This window comes from Lasioglossum baleicum, chromosome 1 (assembly GCF_051020765.1).
Source record: "Lasioglossum baleicum chromosome 1, iyLasBale1, whole genome shotgun sequence".
NCBI classification, from domain to species: domain Eukaryota; kingdom Metazoa; phylum Arthropoda; class Insecta; order Hymenoptera; family Halictidae; genus Lasioglossum; species Lasioglossum baleicum.
In genome coordinates, this window is record NC_134929.1 from 10,518,003 (window position 1) to 10,543,496 (window position 25,494).

General features: G+C 41.7%; 1 protein-coding gene across 8 annotated transcripts in view; it reads right to left on the reverse strand.

Moving 5' to 3' along the window:
* The window catches only part of LOC143211881 (uncharacterized), a 129,190-nt gene that overhangs the window by 16,537 nt on the left and 87,159 nt on the right, over positions 1 to 25,494 (reverse strand). For 7 of the 8 annotated variants that reach the window (XR_013009572.1, XR_013009567.1, XR_013009565.1 and 4 more), the window contains one exon: positions 481 to 582. Coding sequence is in view for 1 of the 8 variants with exons in the window: in XM_076430004.1 (XP_076286119.1) it covers positions 481 to 582 (102 nt within the window). In the remaining 7 variants the exon portion in view is untranslated. The other variant, XR_013009566.1, reaches the window with a different exon arrangement.

Genomic DNA, 25,494 nt, shown 5'->3' on the forward strand with positions numbered 1-25,494 from the left:
GAAAATTCCGTGAAATCACAGAAATTTATGGAACGAACTAAAAATTGAAATGTTGACGTTTACGATGCTGAGAATATTCTTTCAACAAATTCGTATGTAAATCTGAACGAATAATTTCGCCTCCCATATCTGAGATAGTCAAAATGCTAGAAAATGGACGAAGGGTTAATGAGAAGAGGACTCGAGTGAATGTTAATAGACAAGGGACGGAGAGAAGGTAAATCTGAAGGAGCAAACACGGGGAAAATAGAAAACGAGACGCGAGGGGGGCAAGAAGGGATAGAAAAATGGCAGGAGAGGCTAGAAATAGAGACAGTGGATCAAGAGAAAGCAGGGGAGAGACGAAGAGGGGAAAGTGAGAAGATAGAAAAGGGAAGACGCGAAAGGAGAAAGAGAGAAGGAGAGAAATCACGCTCTCTCCCACTTTAACGTGTGGTTCTTATGAATCGAGGGGAGGGCGTAACCCAGATTACTGCTCACCGGACTATAATATTACGCGAACAGATCGGCCTGGATATATAACGGGTGGTCCTCGCGGAATCGACCGTCTTCCCACCAAAATCATCTTTGCCCATCCAAAATCTGAAACAGAAACAAATGACATACTCATTTTACTGGGGAAACCATTTCACAAGAACAACTAGACAACTTTTCATAAAGCGTCTAGAGTTGTTTAATTAGGTGCTGATTTTTTGTAGCGATTCAAAAGAAATGATCGGAAACAATTGTAACGCAAAAAAAGGAAACTAGACTAACAGGGTGAAGAAGAGTTCTCACGAACCCTCGTTTCAATGATAATGAAAGTTTCTACCCTTAACTCGACAACCCCAACCACACGAGGCTCTAAGATTCTTCGTTACCGGCGATTGTGCGTGACTTAGGTTCTTTCGGTGGAATGGTTCTCGCTGTAGACGACATATTTTCCAATTTCGGTATGCATTCAGTTTTCAAGAATTTTCTTAACGTTAGAATCAGGTTTAAAATTTGTTGTTTCGGTACCTGTGAAAGTGACGTGAATGCGAAAATATAGATATGAGGGGTTTTCAGTAGTGAAAAGCGATCAGTCGCCCTTAATTTGCATTATTCGGCGAAATGTTTCCGAATAATGCAAATTTTGCTGTCGAATAATGCAAATGTCACCTCGTAAACGTAAAAATAGAACCTTCGAGGGAGATCGCGGCCGAGATTGATCTTTTATCTAGCGCTTTCCATCGAGAAACCCCATCTTTGCGTTATCGAGACACGAGAAGGGGCATTCCGCACCCTTGCAATCCTGGAAACGAGACTGCCTCCTTAAAAACGAATAGTAACTTGTCTCAGTTCCCAGAATCGCCCTGTACAGTTCGATCAGGAGAGAATGATAGGTTCGAGGAACTATTTTTGGGTAGAGTATGGGGGTTGACGGAAGACAAGGAGACGGAAACGGCGAGGGCAGGAAGAGTCCAGTGGTCGTGAAGGGGCGAATCGCAGCGATTTCTCTCGGGCCACCCGGTAGGTATTCCCGAAGGATACCTCGGGACGGAATGAGACGGAGTTAGGCCCGTCTCGTTCCCTCTGTGCTCGGCTCCCACTTTCCCTCTCTGTCTCACACTGGCTGGCTGCCACTCCGGTGTTCAGGTGGTGTCAGAATTCTGGCGCAATACGAAGGGGTGGGAACCCTTGGCAGTCCGAATTCCCAACCCCGACGCGACCTTGCGCTCTCGCACATGCCCAAGCGCACACAGCCGCAGCAAACGCGACCGCGGATCCTGCTTCTGGCTGTACGTACGTTCGTCTGTCTCTTCGTCCCTTCCACACACACACACACACACACATACATACGTATATAGTGTACCGCGTGCACGCGTGTGGAACAAGGATGCGCGCGTGCGCGTGCATCCGTGTTGCGGCACGTATGCACCGCTAAGTATGCACCGCCGCTACGCCGAGCATTCCAGCGTGCACTTATGCGCACGTTCGAGCCGGATACTACATAGTCCCTCTGCTACGTCTGTGTCCGATGACTAGAACCCTGCGGCTCGAGAGATACGAGCAGGATCCGCGGATGTTTTCGCCGTTTTCTGCAATTTAGGGGTTTCGCGGCGATACAGGCATTCCTGGGACGATGGATCATTCTTTTAGATAACTTCGCGGCTCTCTTCAGGGACTACACAGCCGGGACTGAGATGTTTATTACAGTTTTCGGACCTTTGTCATTTATTTCGCGGAAGATGGATCATGGCTTCGCATGTTTCGATGCTTGGCTACTTGTTCAGGTACGGCAATGTATCCCTCTTGGACTCGTGGAACGTTTTCCGAGACTCGGTAGGACAACATTTTGGGGTCTTCATCAATTTTTGTATGTAGAATGGATCACAGTTTCGAATGTTTCACTGCTGGATTATTCTTTCAGGTTTTGCAAGGTTCGTAGATTTTTTCGGCGAGCTGGACTGATGTTTCCTGAAACTGGGGCATCGATACTTGTAGGACCTTTGGAAACTTACTCAATTATTATCATTGGTTTGTGTTGTTCAACTGACGGGCCCAAAGGGGTGCACGAATATGTTTTTATCCCGGAAGTTCGTTAGGGTTAATTGCTAAAATTAAATTAGTGTTATTGAATTTCCTCTTGTAACAGTAAAAAGATCTCGAAACACAGAAGCCGTACAAGGGAAGGACAATTGTCCGACTTCGATTTTGATAATTTTTTGTGAGACGATGGTATATATGTAGATCCCTAATGATGTCTGCAAAATATTAGGTGTAGTTACTCAATTTCATACCTTGTTGATATACCATGATTTGCAGCTCAAGTTTTCGAAGTTCCATTAGCCGTGTAAGCAGGTTGCGTGAAAGTTCAATTGTTTATATCTTTAAAACTATTGAGTAACTACACCTAATATTTTGCAGACATCATTAGGGATCCATATACCATCGTCTCACAAAAGATTATCAAAATCGAAGTGGGACACTTGGGGTCCTTCCCTTGTTAGAAAGCTGAAATTTGGTACAAGGTAGCCGTTAGACCAAATGGGTGCACGAATATTCTTTTATCCCGGAAATTCTACAGGATTAAGTGCTAAAAATAAATTAGTGCCGACACCTCCAGAAATAAACTAGCCGTTGATTTCTTCCACGAGAATTATGCTAGTAAATAAATAAATACAAGAATGTTTTGATCTGACAATGAGAGACAGCAGAGGCTGTCGGGAATCGAGCTCGGTGCGTTGACCGAGGAAATTCGAAGGTGCGAAGACGAGCAACGAAATAGTAGGTGAAACGCTGGTCAGGCATGGCAGTCGATTTACAATCGTTCGCACACCTGACCGGCGTAGAACAGCTCTGGCCGAGACATGGGCATGCACGCGCGTTCCCGTGTTATTCGTCGTGTAAGTGGGAACGTACACACGGGTGCAAGTTAGGTCGCCACGGCTGACCCAGATACAAGGAGCGTCGTCGTACCGAGCGAAACGCGATTGAAAGAGCCGCTCTAGATTTCGCCGCGTTTATCATTCCCCGTGTCATCGACGGACTCGCCGCGTATCGGCCGAAGGATCGTCACGCGATACCTCGATCGCGACCAGACCTCGATCGATCGCATTTATTCCAACTCTATTGCACGTGTGCTCGAACCTCCGCGAATAAAATCATTCTCTCAAAATTAATCCCACAACACGTCAATATTCGATTATACTTTCGAACATCTTCCTCAGGGCCGTGCGGTAGAGTTTCGCAGTATGATGAAAGTCTTCGAAATGTTTGTTTCTTCAAACTAACCTGCCATTGTGATTTAAAAAAGGAATACTGCAGAAAATGTACAAATACTATTTTTATTTTGAAAATATAAACCACTTTAAAATAATGATGTTGTTACGTCCTAAGGTGGACGTATCATAGCATTTGATAGTTGGAAATATAGATTTAGATTTGAAGATAGATTTTTAAAAAGATTAGTATAGTAGATAAAACGCAGTTTTGAACCTACCTGCTTTCACCGGCTTCGGTTCGGGTAATTGAGGATTTTCATTCTTATATATTCTACATATAATGACTTTGATTTGGGAACTGGTACGAAGAGATAGAAGATGGGTAAACTCTTTAAAAATGACTTGAAGTTTTGAGTTGATTAAAATTGAACAAAAATATATTATAAACGACAAATTCTGGATATATGAATTGTTGAGATATTATATAAAATTGTTATTATTTAGCGTTCGTTGTGATCGCTCGTTTTTTTCGTATAGTCAATCGCTCGGATGTATTCGCTATGATGATGATGTAGAGCGTAGTTTAACAAAAATCCAGCGGGTGTACACGCTTTAGTTTAATAACAATAAAATCCAGCGGGATATACACGCTTTTCATACACTCACATACGTACGCACACACATACAATATGAATATAAAGACTCAAGAAAGACTGAACCGTACAACAACCCGAGCAAATTCGGACATAGACTGGCTTAGGTTTCTTGAAGAGCCATCCCTTTTATAAATTAATCGCTCCATTGTTCTGGACCTAATCTCTATGGGGTGACTGCATCTTCAAGCATTCTTCGAAATCAATTTTCATATGAACCGATATCTCTTGACCGGATGGAGAGTCTTCGATTTCCTTTTATTGTTTTCCTGGCTAGATCATATTGCCCTACACATCCTGCCAGGCAATTAGTCACTAGCTTATTAATCATCAATCTCTTATCCATTTTTATATTCCTCAGCGACGAACACTCTTGAACGGATATTTATTCGAAACTTATATTTAATATTTAGTTTTACATATAACATTATTAAAGCAAATATAAGCATAAAAAGAAAACAAGAAAATAATATATCGTACATGATTATGATTAATTACTATCGATGGCTGAACCACCGGACGTGGCAATGTCAACTATCAACTGCAACAATCTACTACCTTACTCATTTTCGATCGAGAGTATTGACTGGAGACTGGCACAATCATTTTCTAGCGTTTTGTCATCTATATCCTCGAATTTTCAAATGTCATATAAAAACCGAATATGTTTGCTACGAGTTTCCGGAAGCGTGAATCGTTCATTCAGAGAATTAAGGGTAACGTCCAGAATATAATTGAGAAAAGTTCTTGCGTCACATTTTGAGCAAAGATTCTTAATTATTGAGTCGTTCAAATACGGCGACAGGCTCGCTTCCAGGATTGCAAAGGTGCAGCATTCGCCTTCTCATTTCTCGATAATACAAACACGGGGTTTTTCGGTAGTCAAAAACGCTAGATAAAAGATCGATCTAGGGCGCTATCGCCATCAAAAGTCCTATTTTTTCGTTTACGAGGCGTAATTTCCATTATTCGGCAGCATGTGGCTATGAAAATAGCTAGTTGTATGCTTCAAAGCAATGCAAATACCCTGCCGAATAATGCAAATTACGCCTCGTAAACGAAAAAATAGGACTTTTGAGGGAGATAGTGTCCTAGATCGATTTTTTATCTAGCGTTTTTGATTACTGAAACCCCCCAATTTTGTATTATTGAGAAATGAGAAGGCGAATTCCGATTCCATCGAAGGCCTGATGCGGGCGCCTTTCTGTATCGTAGCACGGCACGATCCTGATCTTCCTCTAAAGACGAATTAAAAAATGTTGACAATAATTGTATCGAAATATATGCAGTTTATCGAAATCTCCGTTTAAATGCTCGTAGAAAGAAGACATTTCCTTACGAACTTAATGTATTACGACCCCATTGGCTTCACGATCCTCTAAACGCTCTTTATCCAATTTTACACCCCAGAACCCCTCAACCACGTCTACTGAAAAAAACCTTTAACCATTTCTCCCGTTCCGAGAGTACCGAAAAAATATGGTGTTTAACCTGTTGAGAATTCTATCAATAGTTCTATCGATAATCTCTGAAAAATAGCGCGACAGAATTAAATACTCCCTTTGATGGCCGACTTCGGCGAACTCTGAATTCCAGGTGCGTCCCACTGCTTTGTCGAGCGTTTCCCATAAAAATATCACTGTCCCCGGATCCAGAACGCAATTCGTCCGCGGACGAACGGTGGACACCGATGGCCGATTAAAAAATCGCGACGGAATAGAGGAACAGAGTTGGGCGAAAGACAAGATTGATTACCAACAGGAACGCGTCGAGGGTCGGGGAGTATAGCGTGGAGACAAAACAGATCGAAACACCATCCGAGCTCGGGGTGGGTTTCTATTTGAGCACCCTCCGGCTCACGCTCGAGTGCCTTACTAATTCGATTAAACGTCCGTCTCGGGCTGCCGTACCCCCGACACGTGACACTCTAATTAGCGTGTGAAAATTTCTATACTATACGAAGACGCCGATGCATCGTCGCCAGGGACAATATTTGCCGGTGCATCGAATTCCGTGACTGTTTCTTTTAATGCGGCGCCATCGACTAGCTGCACAGTGCGGACAAACCTGGCATATCTGATTACTCGTTGGTATCACGATGTACGATTTCTTTTGACAAAACTACTTATTAGAACGAAATTGTTATTATTCATCATACATATTACAATCATTCTTGTGCAGAAATATTGTTAACCCTTTGCACTCTTTTGTCGAGTGTGACTCGAAATTAGAAAAAGAAAAATGTAAATAAAACGGGTTTTATATGTATTTCGTTCTTCCTTTATTTATTGAATTGTCTTATTTTTACCACGTTTTTATTAGCTCGCTTTCTTGTCTGTCTGTCTGGCTGTCAGTTTTTTAGTTAAAAACAAATATAAGTACCACAAATATAAATTAAATTGAGAGCTATATTTAATATAATTAGTAAACAAAATTGTTTAAAATAAGTAGCAGTCAAGGAACTGTGCTATAAAGTAAATTTCAAATAAAACACTTAAAATAGTAGGAAGTTGTTGGCGACAAAATTGAAAAATAATTTGAAGTGCAAAGGGTTAACTTTTTTGAATTCATTAATTTTATTGTTAAATTTCAGTTCTTCTGAATAATTACAATTACTATTAGTATTAGCCGCGTTCTCTACAGTGCCAAAAATCGAATAATATTACATTAATTGCAGAGCAGTGTTGCAATAATGATTCTGTATAATGGAAAGTGCTCACCAATAAATAAAGTCCTGTGTCATTCAAGTGTTGAATGAATGTTGAAACGGTTGCCTCGAGTTTGATGCAGAATGCAATTAATTCTTAGTGACGTACCAGTGACGCAAACATGCCCATTATTGAAATGAAATATTCGAAAAATCGAAATATATTTCACTCTTTTCTCTTCTGTCAAATCAAACAAAATAGAGAAACTCTACGTATGCTCATAGAAGATTAACAAAATTTATAATGAAAAGAAAAATTAAGGCTCCTTAAATTTTATCAAATACATTCCACAGTCTTGCGTCGCAAGTGCGGCAAATCCGCAGTATAACTAATTTGCATATTCTTGAAGAGTCGAGTAAAATTACAGTGTAAGTTTCTTTTCGAAAAGTAGAATTATTTTGACAAATTTAAAGAATCGCCTTCTGATTTCGCTTCGGTAAAATTGATTGCGAGGAGTTACCACGTCGCGATGCATCGCTCACGTCACACGCAGTGCACCAAGGCCGGTGCATGACGCACTGGCGCATTATGTCCACTTTACCAGTTAACCCTGTATAACCCGGTGTAACTTTCAGGTAACGTTTCACGCGGAATGGAGGCATTGCACACGAACTATTAAAGCCGGAACGATGGTCTCGTTTCCATGGTCGAGACTCTTTTCTAATCTCGGTTCAAAAATATATTCTTTAATACAATATATCCACACTGGATGCAATTGCACTTTATATGCATCGATCAAGTTCACAGGTTTACATAAGCTTCATATAAGAAATGAAATTAAACATCTACTCGGTTGTTCTTGTGTTCTAGATTTCACAGAATCCTCTAGATGACGCGAAACAGTTGTTAAACATTATTATCGCTGATTACACAATGTAGTCACTTTCCTTCCAGCCTCATAGACAGAAATATTGCAACTTGGAAGAAACAATGGACTGCAGGCGTGTACATCGGTGCAACATACATAAATGCATGGAATCCGCAGACCGTTCGTCAATTTCAACTCCAACTTCATTTACAGTGTGCGAATATTTATGCGAACACAGATTTTTATTGACTCGCCGAACGAACGATCAGAGAGAAATGTTTACAACGACTAAACTGTATAAAACCCGATCGATGCCTACGTAATGTTTGAAATTATTGCGACGATATTCTCTACAATATTTCATTGAAATGGTGTCTGCTTTATTGTTAGCGGATTTTATGCATTTATAACAAAAACGACTGAGCGTAATTTAAAACAGTAAGAAGATTAGAAGAATTTAAAGATACTGCTGTATTATTTTCAACCTATCAATCATATTAGGAGAGAAAATAAATTTCTATTTCACTCCAGTTTGTTGCAATTCAGGTAGAACATTTTTGTTTCACATCAAGATTCGCTGTCTTGTTGGTTTTTTTAAATTGTTGGTTTTTGGGAAGCAAGGTAATTTTATAATAAAGAAAACAGGCAGATATCTTTTAAACGATATTTATGTAGATGCTCTCTCTTCAGAAGTTAGGTTTAGACTGAAGATGGTCCGGAGCTTGCCGGTACATTTGATTTTATACCAAAAACGTGAGTCATTGTCGTCATGCGGATTCAAAGGGCCGCCGCTCTATTTCTGTTTGTAAACCTAAGATATGGAGTGCCTAAGTAGACCTAAGTCCCTGGAATGTTTAAAACAATGGTTCTCGGAACAGTATTCATTTCTGTATCAAGACGTCATATATCGACACCCGAAGATATGGTTCCTAGAATGTATATGTACACAATAGTTCTAGGAACAGATAAATGACGTCATATATCAATAGAAATTCTCGCCCTCGCGGATTCAACCCCCGATGACTTCTTTTGCTTGCCACCTTTCGACCCCCGGATGCACGAATTTTAAAAATTAACACAGTAGTTTAAAACTAAACCTACCATTGCCGATCAAATGACTGGTCTTACATTTTTAATTTTATAATTATTGAAATTCCGACGTTGCTTATATAGAAGATGATTCGATAAATTTCTTTATCCAAGCGCTTATTGCAATAGAAATTGCACGAAATCTAAATAAATAGAGCCTTGGCATTTTTAACAGCTGAAACATTTTAATCGCTTTCAGTGCTCTATATTATAATGTATTTATGGAATGTTCAAGCATCTATTGTATTGAAAATTGCAGACAATCTCAATAAATTTAAAGCTGCCATTTTGATAAGGCAATATTTACCAGATACCTTTACTGCTTGGTAGGTTTAGTGTTAAAATGGCATATACAGGGTGTTAATTTTAACTCTAGCACATAAACTATTTTCGCTACTATTGAAAGTAAGAAAAAATGACTAAACAGGATGTACAAAAGTAATAATTTATTTTTTATCAGATGCACGCCTTAATGACCATAGCAGTTGAAGAATGGGAGTAAAACATAGGAGTAAAACAATCAAACAAAAAAAAAAGATGCCCGCCATTTTTTATTACTTTCAAAGTGAGCGGACATAATTTATTGAGTTAAAATTAACACCCTGTATATGTATAGTTGAACCGTACGATCTAAGAAACAACACGAATCCGAGAGTTTTTCTTAGATCAAGGCTTCACTGTACGTATAAACCGACCTAACACAAACGCAACATCTTCGACTCGGTTGCTCAAGTACAGAATCAGAAGAGCATCAATTACGAAAAGAGTTGAACGGCGTATGACTTGCAAATGACGGAACAAGAAGAGTCGAATGAAGATTGCAACGGAAGATGATCATCTGGCGATCCATCGAAGCCTTCGTCGCCCGGAGCAGATCGTTTCCGGCGTTTTCCGGCCACGTTCCAGTCACGTAATATCTTAATAGTCGGCCGTGTATCGCGCATAATTAGCCGGCCGTGTAAACACCGCATGCAAATGGGGATAACGCGGTTAATCATCGACGCGTGTTTCCAAGCGATAGATCACGGTGACGCGGTGTCGGGCCGAGCTGTTGCGCAACAATAACCATGATCCGCGGCGGAACAGACGTTCCTCTGTTCCTCCACCAGCTTTTTACGTTTGACCTCGCCTCGACGCGATAGATCCCCGACTCTATTCCGACCGAAAGCGCCATAGATCCTCTCTCGCGACGCTTCTGGATCTACGGTTGCGATGACTCATCATCGTCCGATCAGATCTTCATGTAAATACAGACTTTTCCGCATTAGCTTACTGACAACGGGAATGCTAGGCGAGTTTCCTTTGTTCTCGGCTTCGAAAAGCTACACATTCAATAAATTTCTATTTCTTAGTCTGCAGTGGTTTCATTAAGTTGTAAGACATGCGTTGATGTTCTTAAATTCTTCTAATCTTGATACTATTTAAAACTACAGCCACTCGTTATTCCGAAAAAATGCATAAAAAAGAATTTTTGTGCAGATAGATTGTATGTATCAATGACAAAAATCAATAGATGAAATACAAGCAGAGTTGTGTTGAATTACAATTGAGTTACTTCACGAATTATAATTACTAGACTGCGGATGTTTATGCATTTATAGCAAATTTTTAAAATTGAAGATGTCAATATATGATTTCTCCTCTATTAAAATCATTACGGGAAGAATGAACATTCAATTTGGGTTTTACTTCTTGCAATCGATGCAGACAATTTTTATTTTGCATAAAAATCCGCAGTCTAATAAATACAATTGAGAATTATAATTATTAGGTGTGCAAATAAGTTCCTTCCCCTTCTTTTCTACGATCATTACTTCTGACCGAATTCGAATTATGTACTTCCCGATTTTGATGCTATCTGAAAGAGCGTTCTTTTAATTTTATGAAGAGTCATGATCAGCACTCTAAATGTTTCGAGTCCTATGCAACAATTTCAAGCAATATGGCGTGCGAGAAGCATCATTTGCATCACTGCTTATTCTTTGCATTCCAGCTTAGGAAATCAGCTGTTGAGGCTACTGAAATGGTTTGCAGAACATGCAGAAAGTGGTACCAAAGATTTGAAGCCGGTAATTTTCATTTGGAAGACGACGATCGTTCAGGTGCACCGAGAAAGTTTGATGACGGGGAGTTAGAGGAATTGCTCAACGAAAATCCGATCCAGACGCAAGAAGAATTGGCAGAAAGATTGGGGGTCACCAGACACGTACATAAAATGTAATGAAATCTTGAATTTGGAAAAAAAAGAGAAAGAACTTATTTGTACACCTAATACAATGAATAAGGTACATCATATCATATTTCAATTACATTGTATTTCGATTACACTCACGATTCGCGTGCTTAGCAATTAAATGAAGTGAAAGGTTCGAATTATGTAATTGACACTGTGTATATAAAATTACAATGTATTTAAATTAGCACAACTCTGGTTGGAAATCATTCTAGTCAATTTTTAATGTGTCTGAACGAGTCCTAACAATCTCCGATTGGCTTTTCTGTCCTTCATTCTTCCAAGCTTCGAATCTCAAGAACAAAGTAGAACATGCTCGAACCGAAGACTTTTATGTTTGTTTATTCGAAGAAATATTTGACGAAAGTAATCCAGCAGTTGAAAGTAGAGTGGAAATTACTATCAAAGACACACGAATCAAATATTACGTCTACGCAATGAATCCGCGCGCATTTCGTATCATTCTGGCGTTTCATTCGCCCACTGTCCAAGTAAATTACTCGGAAGCAAGCGACCGCAAAATTGACAATCCCCAACGAGTGCAACGTGCGCAACAAATAAGCAAACACCGTGCCCGGGTAAATAATTATTATTGGGTAAAATGGCGCGGCCAGCGGCGGACCACTCCAGCGGCCATTTGTACGTGGCGAACTCATAAACACGAGCCATTGTGTTGGCTTCCACAGGATGTCCCGAAATTTGGTCGCTGTGCCCCATCACTTAAAAATGATTTTGCAATCCTGCTTTACAGGCTGAAAATTAATATTATCTTTTCAGTAATCATTCTCTGAGAACAAACGACTGCGAACACTTCTTTAAAAAGACAATATGTACAGTACATGTACAAAACATTGCGTAAGACGACTATACACATTCTGCCCCAGAAGGAACAGATACACAATAATTTTAAACAATTTTTTCATTGTGTTGTACAATGGGAGTCTACTGTACAGTGATATACTGAGGTGAAAGATCTATAGGGTGTCTCAAACTCTGACCTGACATTTTAAATTGCTCGCCATTTTTTGTGTGGCGAACATGGAGTACTAATCTTTGACAATTGGCATCAGGAAGTGTTGAGGTTTTGTCGTGGAGAATTACACGATCGAGCAACGTATAGAAATTGCGAAAATTCGCTACAAAAATGGCGAAAATTTTGCAGAGACAGTTCGAAAAGTCTTTTGGTCATCATAACGCACCATCTCGCAACACTGTGGTGCATTTAATCACAAAATTCGACAGTTTTGTTTATTTACCTAGCCACTAAATTGAAAATGCGCCTCATCGCTGAAGATGATTTTCTTCGAGAAATCATCATCAATTTGTTGATGCTCCAATATCCAATTGGCGAATGTACGGCGCTGCGCATGGTCTGCTGGCTGCAGTTCTTGTGGTAATTGGATCTTGTAAGCAGCAAATGCAGATCTTTCGTCAAAATTCGCTGCTCAGAGCATCTTGAAATGTTCAATTGCTGAGTACGAATCGAGGTGGAAGTACTTTCGTCAACACTCGCACTCACTGCGGCTATGTTTTCATTCGACCGACCGGTACGAGGACGGCCACTGCTTTTCGCAGTCAGAATTGAACCACTATCCTCAAATTTTGTGATTAAATGCTCCACAGTGTTGCGAGACGGTGCGTTATGATGACCGAAAGACGTGCGGACTTTTCGAACCGTCTCTGAAAAATTTTCACCATTTTCTGTAGTGAATTTTCACAATTTCTATGCGTTGCTCGATCGTGTAATTCTCCATGACTGAACCCCAATACTTCCTGATGCCAGTTGTCAAAGATTAGTACTCTATGTTCGCCACAAAAAAAATGGCGCGCACTGTAAAATGTCAGGTTATTTTGAGACACCCTATATTTGTTGAATTAAGAAGACAAATCTGTGTCACAAACTTTCGCTTTCGAGATATTGTCGTTCAAAGTTTTAAAGTTTTGATCACTAATGGTTCGACATATGACGTCGGTTAAATTGCATTATTTTTTTGAGCCCTTCGAATTTATTTTCATGACTTTTTTCTGGTAAATACATAAATCCTATACTTGGAGATGGGATCAAGTACCTCGCAAACGTTCGAACTTTGATTGAATTCGAACTTACCATAAGTACTGCGAAAAACAGAAATAGTACTCCTAAGTATAGTCGATCTAGACAGTTTCGAACCTTTTACAAGTCCTTTGGTAAACGGAAATAATACTTGCAAGTATATTCGAATCTTTGTCGAACAGATTCGAAGCTTTTATGAATATCGTACCGGAAATTCTCCGATCTTTCTAATCATTATTTTTTTTTACCTTTAAAATCAATTATGTTGTCCTCTAATGCGTAATTTAATTGAACATGTATAACTGTAACTTCGTAATCTATCGGAGAAGAAAGTCCTTAAAACCTACTATGCAGTTCTGAGTTCCAAGATTCGAGTACTACTTGTGGAAGATTCGATTCCTTTTAACATCGAAGTACTTATAAGTATCTTTTCGAAACTTGTAAGTACTCATTCCGAGGTTCGATATCAATTTGTATAAAATGAATACTTTTCAAATATAATCATTGAAACATTATTGCTTTTAAGTAGTAATCGAAACCCACGAAATTTTGTTATTGAAATTGACTAATTGACTTGGATTCGTGAGTACATATTGAACTTGATCCCATCCCTACCTATGCTATAAAGCTTAATTAATGCATAAACTCAAATTTTTTGAAATTGTGACATGCGGCGTTTTCCCTGACAACCACACAAAAAAAATTACTACGACCAATTCATATTCACAGAATATGATTATTATTAACGGAATATGGATACTATGACACAATGAAATGGAAGAGTAGTTCTTTGAGTTCAGAAGAAATTGAATAGTTTCTGAAAGGGATAACGAGCTCTCTCGAAAGACGAATTAACTCGTTGTTCCCAGTTGAAAGGTTAAAACAGTTATTTATAGGTTCGTCTTACCCGGCACGTCAATAAATAAACGAAAGGAAAAGTTCGCGGACCAAACGCGGGTCGCACGGTGTAATTGATAGAACGAACGAATCGTGTAATCGGTGTCTCGTCACGACCGCGAAAGTCGATTTCCCGTTACCATCCATAATTGACGCGTCGCGCCTTAATTGGCCATGGCGGCGTAATGACATCGTCCGAGGATCGATTGTTCGCCGCGTGGCGAACGCTCTTTCCCCCTTTTCTTTCCTGCTCGCTGGCCCGTCCCAGCGCGCTGGTCCGCCAATAAATCAGCGGCCGCCTTCCGCGAATGGCAACGATTAAGAAATTTTCGCGAGAACGGCCCCGACGCGCGACGGCTCGGTTAATTGACGCCGAGGCCTGCGGAGTCAATTAACGCCGTGCGATCCGCGGATTAATTTCTGATTAATCTCGCGATCCCCTGGCGCTTCGCATTCTTTCACTCCTTACTTCGTTCATTACGGCGCACACCGCTCTGTTTCAGAAATGTTCCGGCAGACTGTTATCCAACGTTCCAGAAAATGAAATTAGACGACGTTTCTGCCGAAAATCGGTAATTGCAATTTGATGCAGCAGACAGGTGAGAATAAAAAAGTATCAATACATTATTATAATGTAATTATGAAATAAATTACGTTTAATGAAAATGTGTTCCTTCTTTTGATAGTCTCGATAAGTAGTAACACAACAATATTTGTAAAATACCCTCTGTCTCTATAGTTTTATGTACTTGTATTCAGAGTTGTGCTAATCTAAATACATCGTAATTGATTTACATAATTGTATTTTATATACACAGTATTTGAATTACATAGTTCGAACCTTTTACTTCATTTAATTGCTAATTGTAAGTACGCGAATCACGAGTGTAATCGAAATACAGTGTAATTGAAATACAATACAAATTACTCGCTTAATGTGAAAAATATCATTGATATCCGTGTTTCTTCCGTATCGCATTCACAGACAACTCAACTTTATGTTTATGTTTATGAGCATGTTTTATTATGCGACGATGACCACCTTCCAAGTTGTGAAAATACAATGTGATTGAATTACAACTCTGCTTGGATTTCATCTATTGATATTTGTCATTGATACATACAATCTATATACACAAATTCTCTTTTTCGGAATAACGAGTGGCTGTAATTTCAAATAGTATCAAGATTAAAAGAATTTAAGAACATCAACGCATGCTACACACCTTAATGGAACCACTGTAGAGAGAAATAAATTGGCTAAATTCCTAAATATACGTAAACATGATATTACGTTGAAAAAGTGTAAGAGGAAAAATGATCCAATGGTACGTTCAAACAGAGTATATTTGTTTGCACAGATCGAAATTATTTCGAGTTTTCGCGTGGAGCGTTCCTGTGGCGGGAACAATGAGAAGGGAGAGAGAAAAAATTCTGAAACAAAGAAACGAAGGGGCGAGCCGTTAGGAGCAGGGTGTCGGAGGGTAATACGACCGCCCCTGGGCGTCGCGGAGTCAATAAACGTGTGTCGTGCAGGACTCGCGACGGAGGACGCGTGTTTCAGTGGAAAATGAAATTTCGGCTCGGCCGTGCTCTCGGGAACCGTCGAAATTGAAAAGTTCTCGCGGCGCGGTAGTCCTGACGATTCTCTTTAATCACAGTGATCACTGTAATCGCGATTATTTATTATGCAATGCTGATCTCTGTAATTACCGGCGTCCAGACTGTCATTACGCTCGGGGCGCCATTAAACCCGTTCCCGTCTTACGGCGTCCTTTAGATAGCGTCGGAGATTCTGTTAATGGGACCCCTTTTATCGACGACTATTACATCGACGTCTCATAAAGTATAGCGTGTTTTTCAGTCTCTACGTTTCCTGTTTTTTGATAGGACAGACACGCTAGACACAGGGTGTGGTAAATTGTTACTCGGAGGCAGCATGTCGGTATTAATTAAGTCTCGTTATTGGATCTTCGTGGATTTGTGAAATTTACGTGTTTGTGAAACGCGCGAAAATTGATCTCTGTATTAATTGATATCTAATTGATCAAGCTCCGACCGACATGACGCATTAACCATTTCAGGACGAATATCATTGCGATGTCTGAATATGATTGGACAGTAGCTCCATTTATTTGATTCTTATAGTTGCAGTCAAATAATTTGATCGTCGTATTAACAAAAGATCGGTATAAATTTTTCCCCCGGACTTGAAGACAAAAATTGTTTCGAGAAGAACTATGCATATTTGTCGGGAACCTCAGGTTCGTATAATTGACGCAGACAATTTTGATTTTGCACGAAGATCCTTCGCGGGGAAAACGAATTCCAATATTGAAAAATATCCTCGCCCGTTAATATCCGAGCTCGCTTAAAACGTACACAGGCCAATCGAATTTCATTTCGTCGAATTTCAATCAGAAACGACCGATCCGACCGTATTCGCGCGAATCAGTCCACCGAACAGACGAGCAACGATCGTGACGGCTTCCATTATTTCAATTCCAGCTCTCTGATAAACTAAAACGGTTTCGCTGCGAAGCGATTGACCCGCAAAGGGCCGACACGTTTTTACATTGATTATTTCGAATTTCTTTATGCCGCCCTCCCTTTTCTCTCTCTCTCTCTCTCTCCCATTTATCCCGGTCTTTCTGTATTGTTCTATTGTGCCGGTCTGTATTCCCGTTCGCGAATCGGAGCTTGAAAAGCTGCGCGAAACGGAACACACGCGGCTGACAGGCAAACGAAGTTCGGCGAACGGCGGAGAGGGAAGAAAGAGAGGAAAAAAAACTGCGGCGAAGAGGAGAGCATATTCAGAAGCGTGGTAGTAAATGGGTTAAACGGCGGGTCGAGGGGGCAGCCAATTTAAATCACCGCCAATTCCCTCCAGTCCGTTTCGATCCAACCGGGGATCGCTTTGAATCCTCGATGTCCGTGCCTCTTCCGCTACTATTCTGCTCATCGTCGCTGCTCGTTCCTCCAGGATGAAGTTCGTTACCGATTAGCTCCTGGCCTTACAATCTTTTTTCATTCCTTTCATTTCTTCGAATCACCTCCTTGTTACTCCTTTACCTTCTGCGCCACCTTTCTCGCGTTTATTATCCGTTTCAAATAGCTTATCGACGCTCTTTCGTCTTTGTCTTTTTATCATCTGTTACCGATGCCTTATTCTTAATTCTTCAGTCTTCTCTTCCTATCAAAATTATTTTTGTTATTGGTTCTCAATTGCTATCTTATAAATACAAAAGCTTTCGTCCCAGGGAATCACAAAAGAGGGATCGCCAAACTCATCCCGTATTATCCAGGTAGATCATAGATCTGCCAATCAGATCTGGGCACTTCTGAAATAACATTATTTGAAATATCATTCCAAATGTTCGTTTGTCGCTACATATTCACTACAAACGAATAAAATTTTATTTCATTTTAAAAGAGAGGCGTAACATTCACATTTGTTAGACTTTGTTAACAATCTTCATCATGAGTGTGACTCGTTACAATACAGCAAGGGGTTAAGCTGCACGTCCTGAGTGCTGTGTTATTTCCTCAGTGCTATTTCTTCAAGAAGGCTGTATGTCATTGTTCAGTTCTTACATTCCACAACGCAATTCTAACAATATTTCATGGTTATAGCTTCAAGCTTCTGTAAGGCACACTTATACTGTTTACTAATCATAGATCAAGCTAGGATAAATCATCCAAACGTCTGGGTAAGATTAGAATTAAAAAGGCTCTTGGCTACTACACGAAATGATTCTTCTAGAACCATCCAAAAAATTTTTATCAGAAAGCAGAAGTGTTTGAGTTTGTAGTTATTCAATCAAACCGTGGGCACAACTTCGAAACTATTTTGTGTGTTCGAGAAAATGAAATGACTTTCCGAACGATCAGTTCGGTTCTATCAGTTAGAATTATTTCAGATAATTGCGAAATTGCTCTTCAAAATTATATTAGCTGACCTGGTTTGAATCCAGTTTATATCGACAACCCGGTTGTGTGAAATTGCTAATAGTTAATTTACTTCACCCTTTGGACTCGAAGCAATTTCAATTCGAAAATCAAGACATCTCTTTTTTACATTGTGCACATCAAATTCAGCCTGCTTTCTCATACAACAGTTGAGCTTTTCTCAATTTATAGAATACAGACGAACTTAATAATATTAAATTTTGAATAATGGTGTGGCCATTTTTACTGGCGCCTCGGAGTCACCAATCGAGTGCAAAGGGATAAATTTAAATTATGGAAAGCAACGGTGCGAAATAAACTGTTTCAGTAAAAATGGTCTGTTGCCAATCTAGACCGCGGATCTTCATGCAAAATAAAAATGTTCTACCTGAATTGCGACAAACCCGAGTAAAATAAGGATTTGTCTCCATCCTTAATAGGTTCGGTCATTAAAAAATAACATTACAGTATTTTTACATAGCGCAGTGACCGGCGCTATCGACCCGCCTAAAAATGATTGTCAAAAATGTGTAGATGTAACGTAGAACAGTGCAAACATCAAACATGTAAAGATTAAGAAGGAAAATAAATTAGTATTTCACTTCAGTCGTAAACTATATAGTCGTAAAACTAGCACCACTGAATACCAATTTCTGTGTTCTGAAGAGAACAAAATTACAGCGCAAACTTCGTTATCAAGTGATGAACAATAATTATGAATAACTCAGATCTTTTATACAACTGAAATAGAGCCGTACTATAATCTCGGTCGAATTCGCTTTGCGGTGAGCGTGTTAAGAAACAATACTTGCTGATCCAAGATACAGGTGAATCGAGAAACTGCAGTGTTGGCGATCGACAAGGTACTCCGTGGTCGCTTTCGCTAAATCAAACTCTCCCTTTTCACCATTTCATCGCGAGAAGCATCTCCCTCTGAATATTTCGCATTAGCCCGAACAGAGAGCTGTCGCGGGCACTGTGACGTCGCGCCACATTGTTAAGATAGACATCCTCGACTGCTCTTGAGAACGGCGAGCTCTGAAAGGGTTAGCAGGGAGCGCGGACCATGGTCGACGACGGGAAAAATTAGGGAAAGAGTCTGGAAAGGAACCGCGAGCTTGCACGACTCCTCGATATCGACTTCCGGAAGAATGGGCGACGAAAGAATGGAGAAAAACGGTCGCGGCGACGGCGCGGCGGTGCGGTGGCGTGCGGAGGGGACAGCCCGGTGAATACCGACGACGAGGAAGAGGATGAAGAGGCTGAGCCCTGCGAGATCTCTTCGCTGGCAGCGAGCCAGACGAGGCTCTCCGCATCGTCATCGTGTACTTTCGTTCCGCGCGCGTAATAAAGATCGCCTTGCTAGTTTAAATCGCTGCGCTGCTGCTCGGCCCTGATTCGAACGAGCTCGCTCGATCGAGTTCGCGGGATGAGTCGCCGAAAGAGCACACACACACACACCGGCCGCAATTCGGCGGACTTAGCATTCAGACGACTCGGATATTCGGGACGATATGCTGCCACTTGTGCGTGCTCGATTTATTTGGACGCTCACGGGTTCAACGAGCACCGTTAACGACCTGGTACCCATTCATACTTTAACCCTTTGACGGCGCACCCACTGAAAAAATGGAACGTGCCGATCGAACGGCGCGCGGCGCACGCAACGATACACCGGATCGAAAAAAAACCATATGGGTCAAATGTATCTAGCTGCGGATGCAAATAATGTGTTCTTCTTTCTCCTGACAGCATTGTTTCTCTCGAATAATATCGCCTGCAACATGTAAATACCGATTACTTTATTCCGAATGAGACAATTAGCAGAATTAATTTATCGTTTCATTTCATTTTACGTCTCGCTCATTTGTGTCAGTTCGATACACTAGGGACACGTCAAGTTGCGGAGATAAGGGACGGATGAGGGTTCAAAAGAAGAAGAAATTCTCCTCTCGAGGGACCAGGTGATTCAGCCGACAGCGTAATGTTCTTGGAAAATGTGATTCGCGTCATTGACTTGCCGAGTCCATATGCAAATCGTAGAATCAAAGAACTATTTTCTTTCGATCGTCCTGTGTTTGTCTCAATCGGAACGTCTCGCTGTTTTAATCAATTCTATCCTTCTAGCAACCAGTTTCGATCATTAGCTACGTTGTATGTAACACGTAATATGTTACATATACATCTTATCAAAATAAAATCAAGCTGGATGCTTGTATTCTTTAATTACCATTTTGTTGGAGATAAGTAAGCATCCGGTGATTTATGGACGGGAGTGTATGTTGAATTCTGTATTATGTTGAAATAAATCTCTTATGAGAGATTTTCTACGATAAAAAAGAGAAAAAATCATGGATCGTATTAAAAGTCAAAGCGTCTTTTGGTAGGATCTCGAAACGATCAGCCATCGAGCATTAGCCTTGACAGGTTCGCCTTCCTTGTCTATCGGGCACAGATGGAACCGTAGGTAGTAACGCCGCGGTTTTTCTATCAGGCCGGGTCATCGGTCGCGTTGGACCACGGTTAGGACCAGATAAGCCCGGGGGAATGCCGTTTATCTCGAGATTCCAGTTAGTCACGGTGCTGGCCGGGCTAAATAGCGAACTGGCTGGCTCTACGCGCGGCGGCGGCCCTGTGTGAGTGCATTAAATGGGTCGTCCACGATGCACGTGTGCGTTTATGTGTGCTCGTTCACTGCAACGCCGTGCAAGCGTCGCATGCGCAGACTCGCGTGCAAGCATAACGCGCGCCCGGCCAACAATCTGCTTCACGGACATCCGCATAACCGAGTCTCGTTATCGCGGGAAAACTGACCGTCGAGTTAGCGATCGACGTTCCTCGGCTCCCTCGATCCTCCAGGACACGTCTACGATTCACAATCCTCCGCCGACAGGGGTCCCGGAGATTGCGGATCATCTTTCCTGTAGCTAGATTCCTTTTCGAACTGGCTACGTGACCCCAAACACCAGTCGAGATGGTTCCGAGATGTAATTGTTCCAGGCGGATACGCACGACCAAACCGTGTACAGTAATATCAATTTTTCACGAGGAGACAAGATTGACGAATTTTGAGAAAAGAAATGTTCGGCTTGCGTGGCACGCCATTGCAGCGGAAGGGGTTAAGAATGATTGGCGATGATTCGTTAATGCTTCAAGGACGGCGTCTGTGAATTGTACTACACGTTTTCAATAGACAATCATTTATCGAAGAGAAATATTCGAAGCACTGGAACATTTCCTTGGGTAAATACACTATTGGGAACTGGCGACGTGGTTGAGACAATAGAAAAATACAAAACAGTGTTAAACATTCAGAATAGATATTAAATGACAAAACATTAAGAGAAAAATTGAAGATGTGGGTGAATGGAAACATGAAAAGATGGGACGAAATAGAGGAAAATTGAATAGAAGAGCAGGGAAATGAATAGGGAAAGAGGAAGGGGGGGGTTTTAGGGGACAAAAGGAAGAGAACAGGTTATAAAGTGGGATTTTGGAACGTGGCGGGTTTAGCGAATAAGGAAGAGGATTTTTGGAAAGGGTTAGAGGAATGGGATGTGATAGGGTTAATGGAGACATGGATGGAAGAAATGGGATGGAAGAAAATCAGACATCAAGAGAAAAATAATCATGCTATTTATATACGTTAATGTACTCGGAGAAAATTTCGGGCAACCGACGAACAAACATTTGACTTTTATCGTGTTTCACACGGTCGTAAGAATATGTAGGTCTCGTTGGAAGCACATAATCTTGACACTACATTTGAGAATTGCTCCCACGGCACCAGCAGCGACCGCATACCAGTGATTAGTCGCGACGCGTGAAAACATATGGAAATCATGTGACGCCTGAGGGAGACAGGGAAACTGTTTGTAGAAGAGAAAACGCAGAGAGGCCGGGAGCAGCTTGGACGAGTGTAAAACGAGAGAAAAAGTCGGACGTGGGGCGCGAAGCCAGGCCAAATAAGATGCGGGGGATCAACAAGCGAGAAACGAGGCGATATCCGAACGCATTTCCCCAGCGAGTTTTCCGCTGTTTTCGTGTGCACGTCACGCCGGTTCAGGACCGTCGCGCGTTCACGGAGAGAGACTCGTACGAGGGCCGAACGGGAGAGAAAGAGAGAAAGAACGAACGAGAGACCGACCGGGAATTATACTTGCATGAGCCAGTCCTCCCTCTGGCCCTCCGGCTTGAATGGTAATTAAAGCGTGCGAGACTTTCTTACGACGCTCTTAATTCCCAGGAGCGGCGGAGAGCTTGAATTCGTCGATGAATCCCGTGGCCCGATTATTTCGATCGAATTCGTGTCGCTCGCCGTTTTTCGCGCCGCATGGAAAACAGAGTTGGACAATTAAAATTTTAACCAAGATTGATTGATTAATATGTACGATCAATGAAGGTAACCATTGAAAAATGGACGATTGATTCAATCGATTGATGAAGTTAATCGTCAATCGTTAATTAAGAAAAGAAATCATCGAACAGTCGGAGACTGATTTAATCAATTGATGAAGTTAATCGCCACACGGTCTATCCATAAATTGTAATAAGGAGCGAGAGAGAGAGACAGAAAGCGGAGATGGAAAATTGACAAAAATATATCTCAACAAAAACTCAGATTACATTTTTTTCAGTATGCATACGGTTTTGATTCCGTATTTCATTTCGAAATTTCAGCAGTTAATCATTAATCAATTATACGATGATTACAATTGAAATGAATGTAATCGTTAACCGCAATTAACAACTAAAGTAGGAGTTTAATTGTTAATTGCGATTGAAGATTGAAGTAGAAATGTATTCGTCAATCGTTGATTAAATTTTTGCCCCACACTGATGGAAAATAACGTTGCTGCAAAGTGCTCGGATATTATGTGTACAAAACTAGCTCTTCCAAACATTGAAAACATGCTCACGGAACCCCGAACAGCTTCAAACAAATCTTTACATCAGAAGAATGCTGAAAATTAATATTTCTAATGTTACTTCCCCTTTTCAAAGTTGGAACGATGAAGCTCTGAAAATGGCTTTGCTCACAGTTCCACCTTGAAGAGTTTCAGACAATGTTTGCTTGAGCAAAATGCAGAAAATGGACGTCCCTAATGTGCCTTCCACTATTCAAAGATGAAACGGTGAAGCTCTAAAAATGTCTTTGCTGACAGTTCGAACCCCAAAGAGTTACAGCCAATTTCTGCTTGAGGAAAATGCAGAAAATGGACACATCTTTACAGCAGAAGATTCCAGGAAATGAATATTTCTAATGTTACTTCTCCTTTTCAAAGATGGAACGATGAAGTTTTAAAAATGGCTTTGCTGACAGTTCGAATCCCAAAGAGTTACAGCCAATTTCTGCTTGAGGAAAATGCAGAAAATTAATAAATCTTTATATCAGAAGAGTGCAGAAAATGAATATTTCTAGTAACATTTTACTTCCCCCTTTCAAAGATGGAACGATGGAGCTCTAAAGATGGCTCTGCTCATAGTTCGAACCCCGAACAGTTTCAAACAATGTTTGCTTAAGAAAAATGCAGAAAATGAACGATCCTAATGTAACTTCACCTATTCAAAGATGAAACGAACACCTCTGTACCTGCAGTAGGTTCGCCGCGGATGAACCTGTGTTAATAAACGTCCGACTAAATGACAATTAAAATCGCCTCGGCCGAGATAGTCGACCGCACCCCTCGATCTCCGATCTCATAAACGAGAATCCGCTCCGGACGCCATCCACAATGGCGAATAAATAAGCCCGACTCGGGCCTTGTCGTTCGGCCGTCCCTACAACCGGCTGATCAAGATGTCCACGTTTTATTTCTCGCGATATCGCGGCCCTCCGGATCGCCGAAACGTCGTTCCGCCCGATATTCAACTGGTCACCTGTTGATCGTGGCCGTACGACTTTGCGGCACGCCGGAAACAAAAACAAATTCGACGTTTCCGGCCGTAGGACCGGTCCTGCCATCGGTCTCGAGCTATTCCTCTTTCCCACTGACACATGATTCGCCCTGCTAATTGGACTTTTATTATGCAAATCAGGCTCCGACGCGATTACCGAGCGCGAGGGCTGCGCGGGACGACCAATGCCCGACGACTTGATGTTAAGGAGAATGACCAGACGACGCGCACGCAGCCGTAAATATTTCGTGTGCAAATGAATTCAGCAACCTCCGATTTATTCTAATTACTGCTCCGAAGTTTCTGCAAATTCGATGGAATTCGCTTAAAACGAACGTTTCTTCCCCTCACTCGAGGCGATCAACAGGAAAATAAAACTGTTTTACGTGTTATCCTTTTCGAGTTTTTCTTTTACACATAACTTATTGTTAGTTAAGACGAAGCCATTACTTCAGATACAAATGCAGATATGCCAATGGGAATTCTTCTTCGATTCTAAATTCTATTCTAAATTCTATAATCAGCGATCTGCAGATTACCGATAAGCATCGCAGGCGTGCAGGGGAAAAAATCCGGAGTCCGATCAGCACGGTGTCGGCGTTCCCGTTGACAGAGCGGTGTCATCTGTGCCGGACTCGTCTGCTCTTCTGCATAAATGGAGCTTAACAAGCGAATAACGCGTCGGTGATTCGTCGCAGCCATCGTCGAGTAGGACGCGGTCGGGCGCGGGTGCGGAAAGGCGGGTCACCGAGCGAATCGCTCACGGTTTTCACCGGGCCTACGAAAACATCTGTCGCCGGGCGATAAATGGGCCGACGACGAAGCGAGCAACAAGAATCGTTTGGTTCCGTCTCGACTCGACGTATTCCGGTCGATCGAGTTCGTCGTCGCGAGCGAGCAGAGTGCAGAGCAAAGCAGAGAGCCGATCCGCATCGGCGTCGAGCCGTGCCGAGAGCGGATCGGATCGGATAGGATCGACTCGGCTCGAGGATCGGGACCAGAAATTCCAAGGGGGCCCCGTGGCCGTCGACGAGATAAATCATGACCGCCCCGGAGAGACTACGGCCTCCCTTTTTAGCTCTCTTTCAGCCCGTTTCTGTCCACGTGTCCGCGCGTGCTCTCGCCCGTAAACCCTCGCACTGCCTCGCACTGCCTCGCACACACGCCGATTATGTGGGACGTGTACGTCCGCGGACGCGAGAGACCAACAGACTGTGAAGAGGTACGCGCCCCGCGTACTTGTTGATTTATTGGTACACCCAAGGCACCAGGCTTCACCCCCGCGGATCAGACGCTAACTGGATTCTCGGTCCTGTCTGTTGACTTTCCCCGGTTGTTTCCGTCTTTTTTCGAGGGGGCCGGACCGACTCTATTTATTTGAGACCGGCGCTGGCGGGTCGAGAGTCGCCGGGATCTTATGCCTGGTTGCGGATGGCGGAAGAGGATGTCTGTTAAAGCTAGTTCTTTTCAGATGCCACGAATCGATGCGACGCCACAGTAGGGAAAACGGCCGGTTCAGGA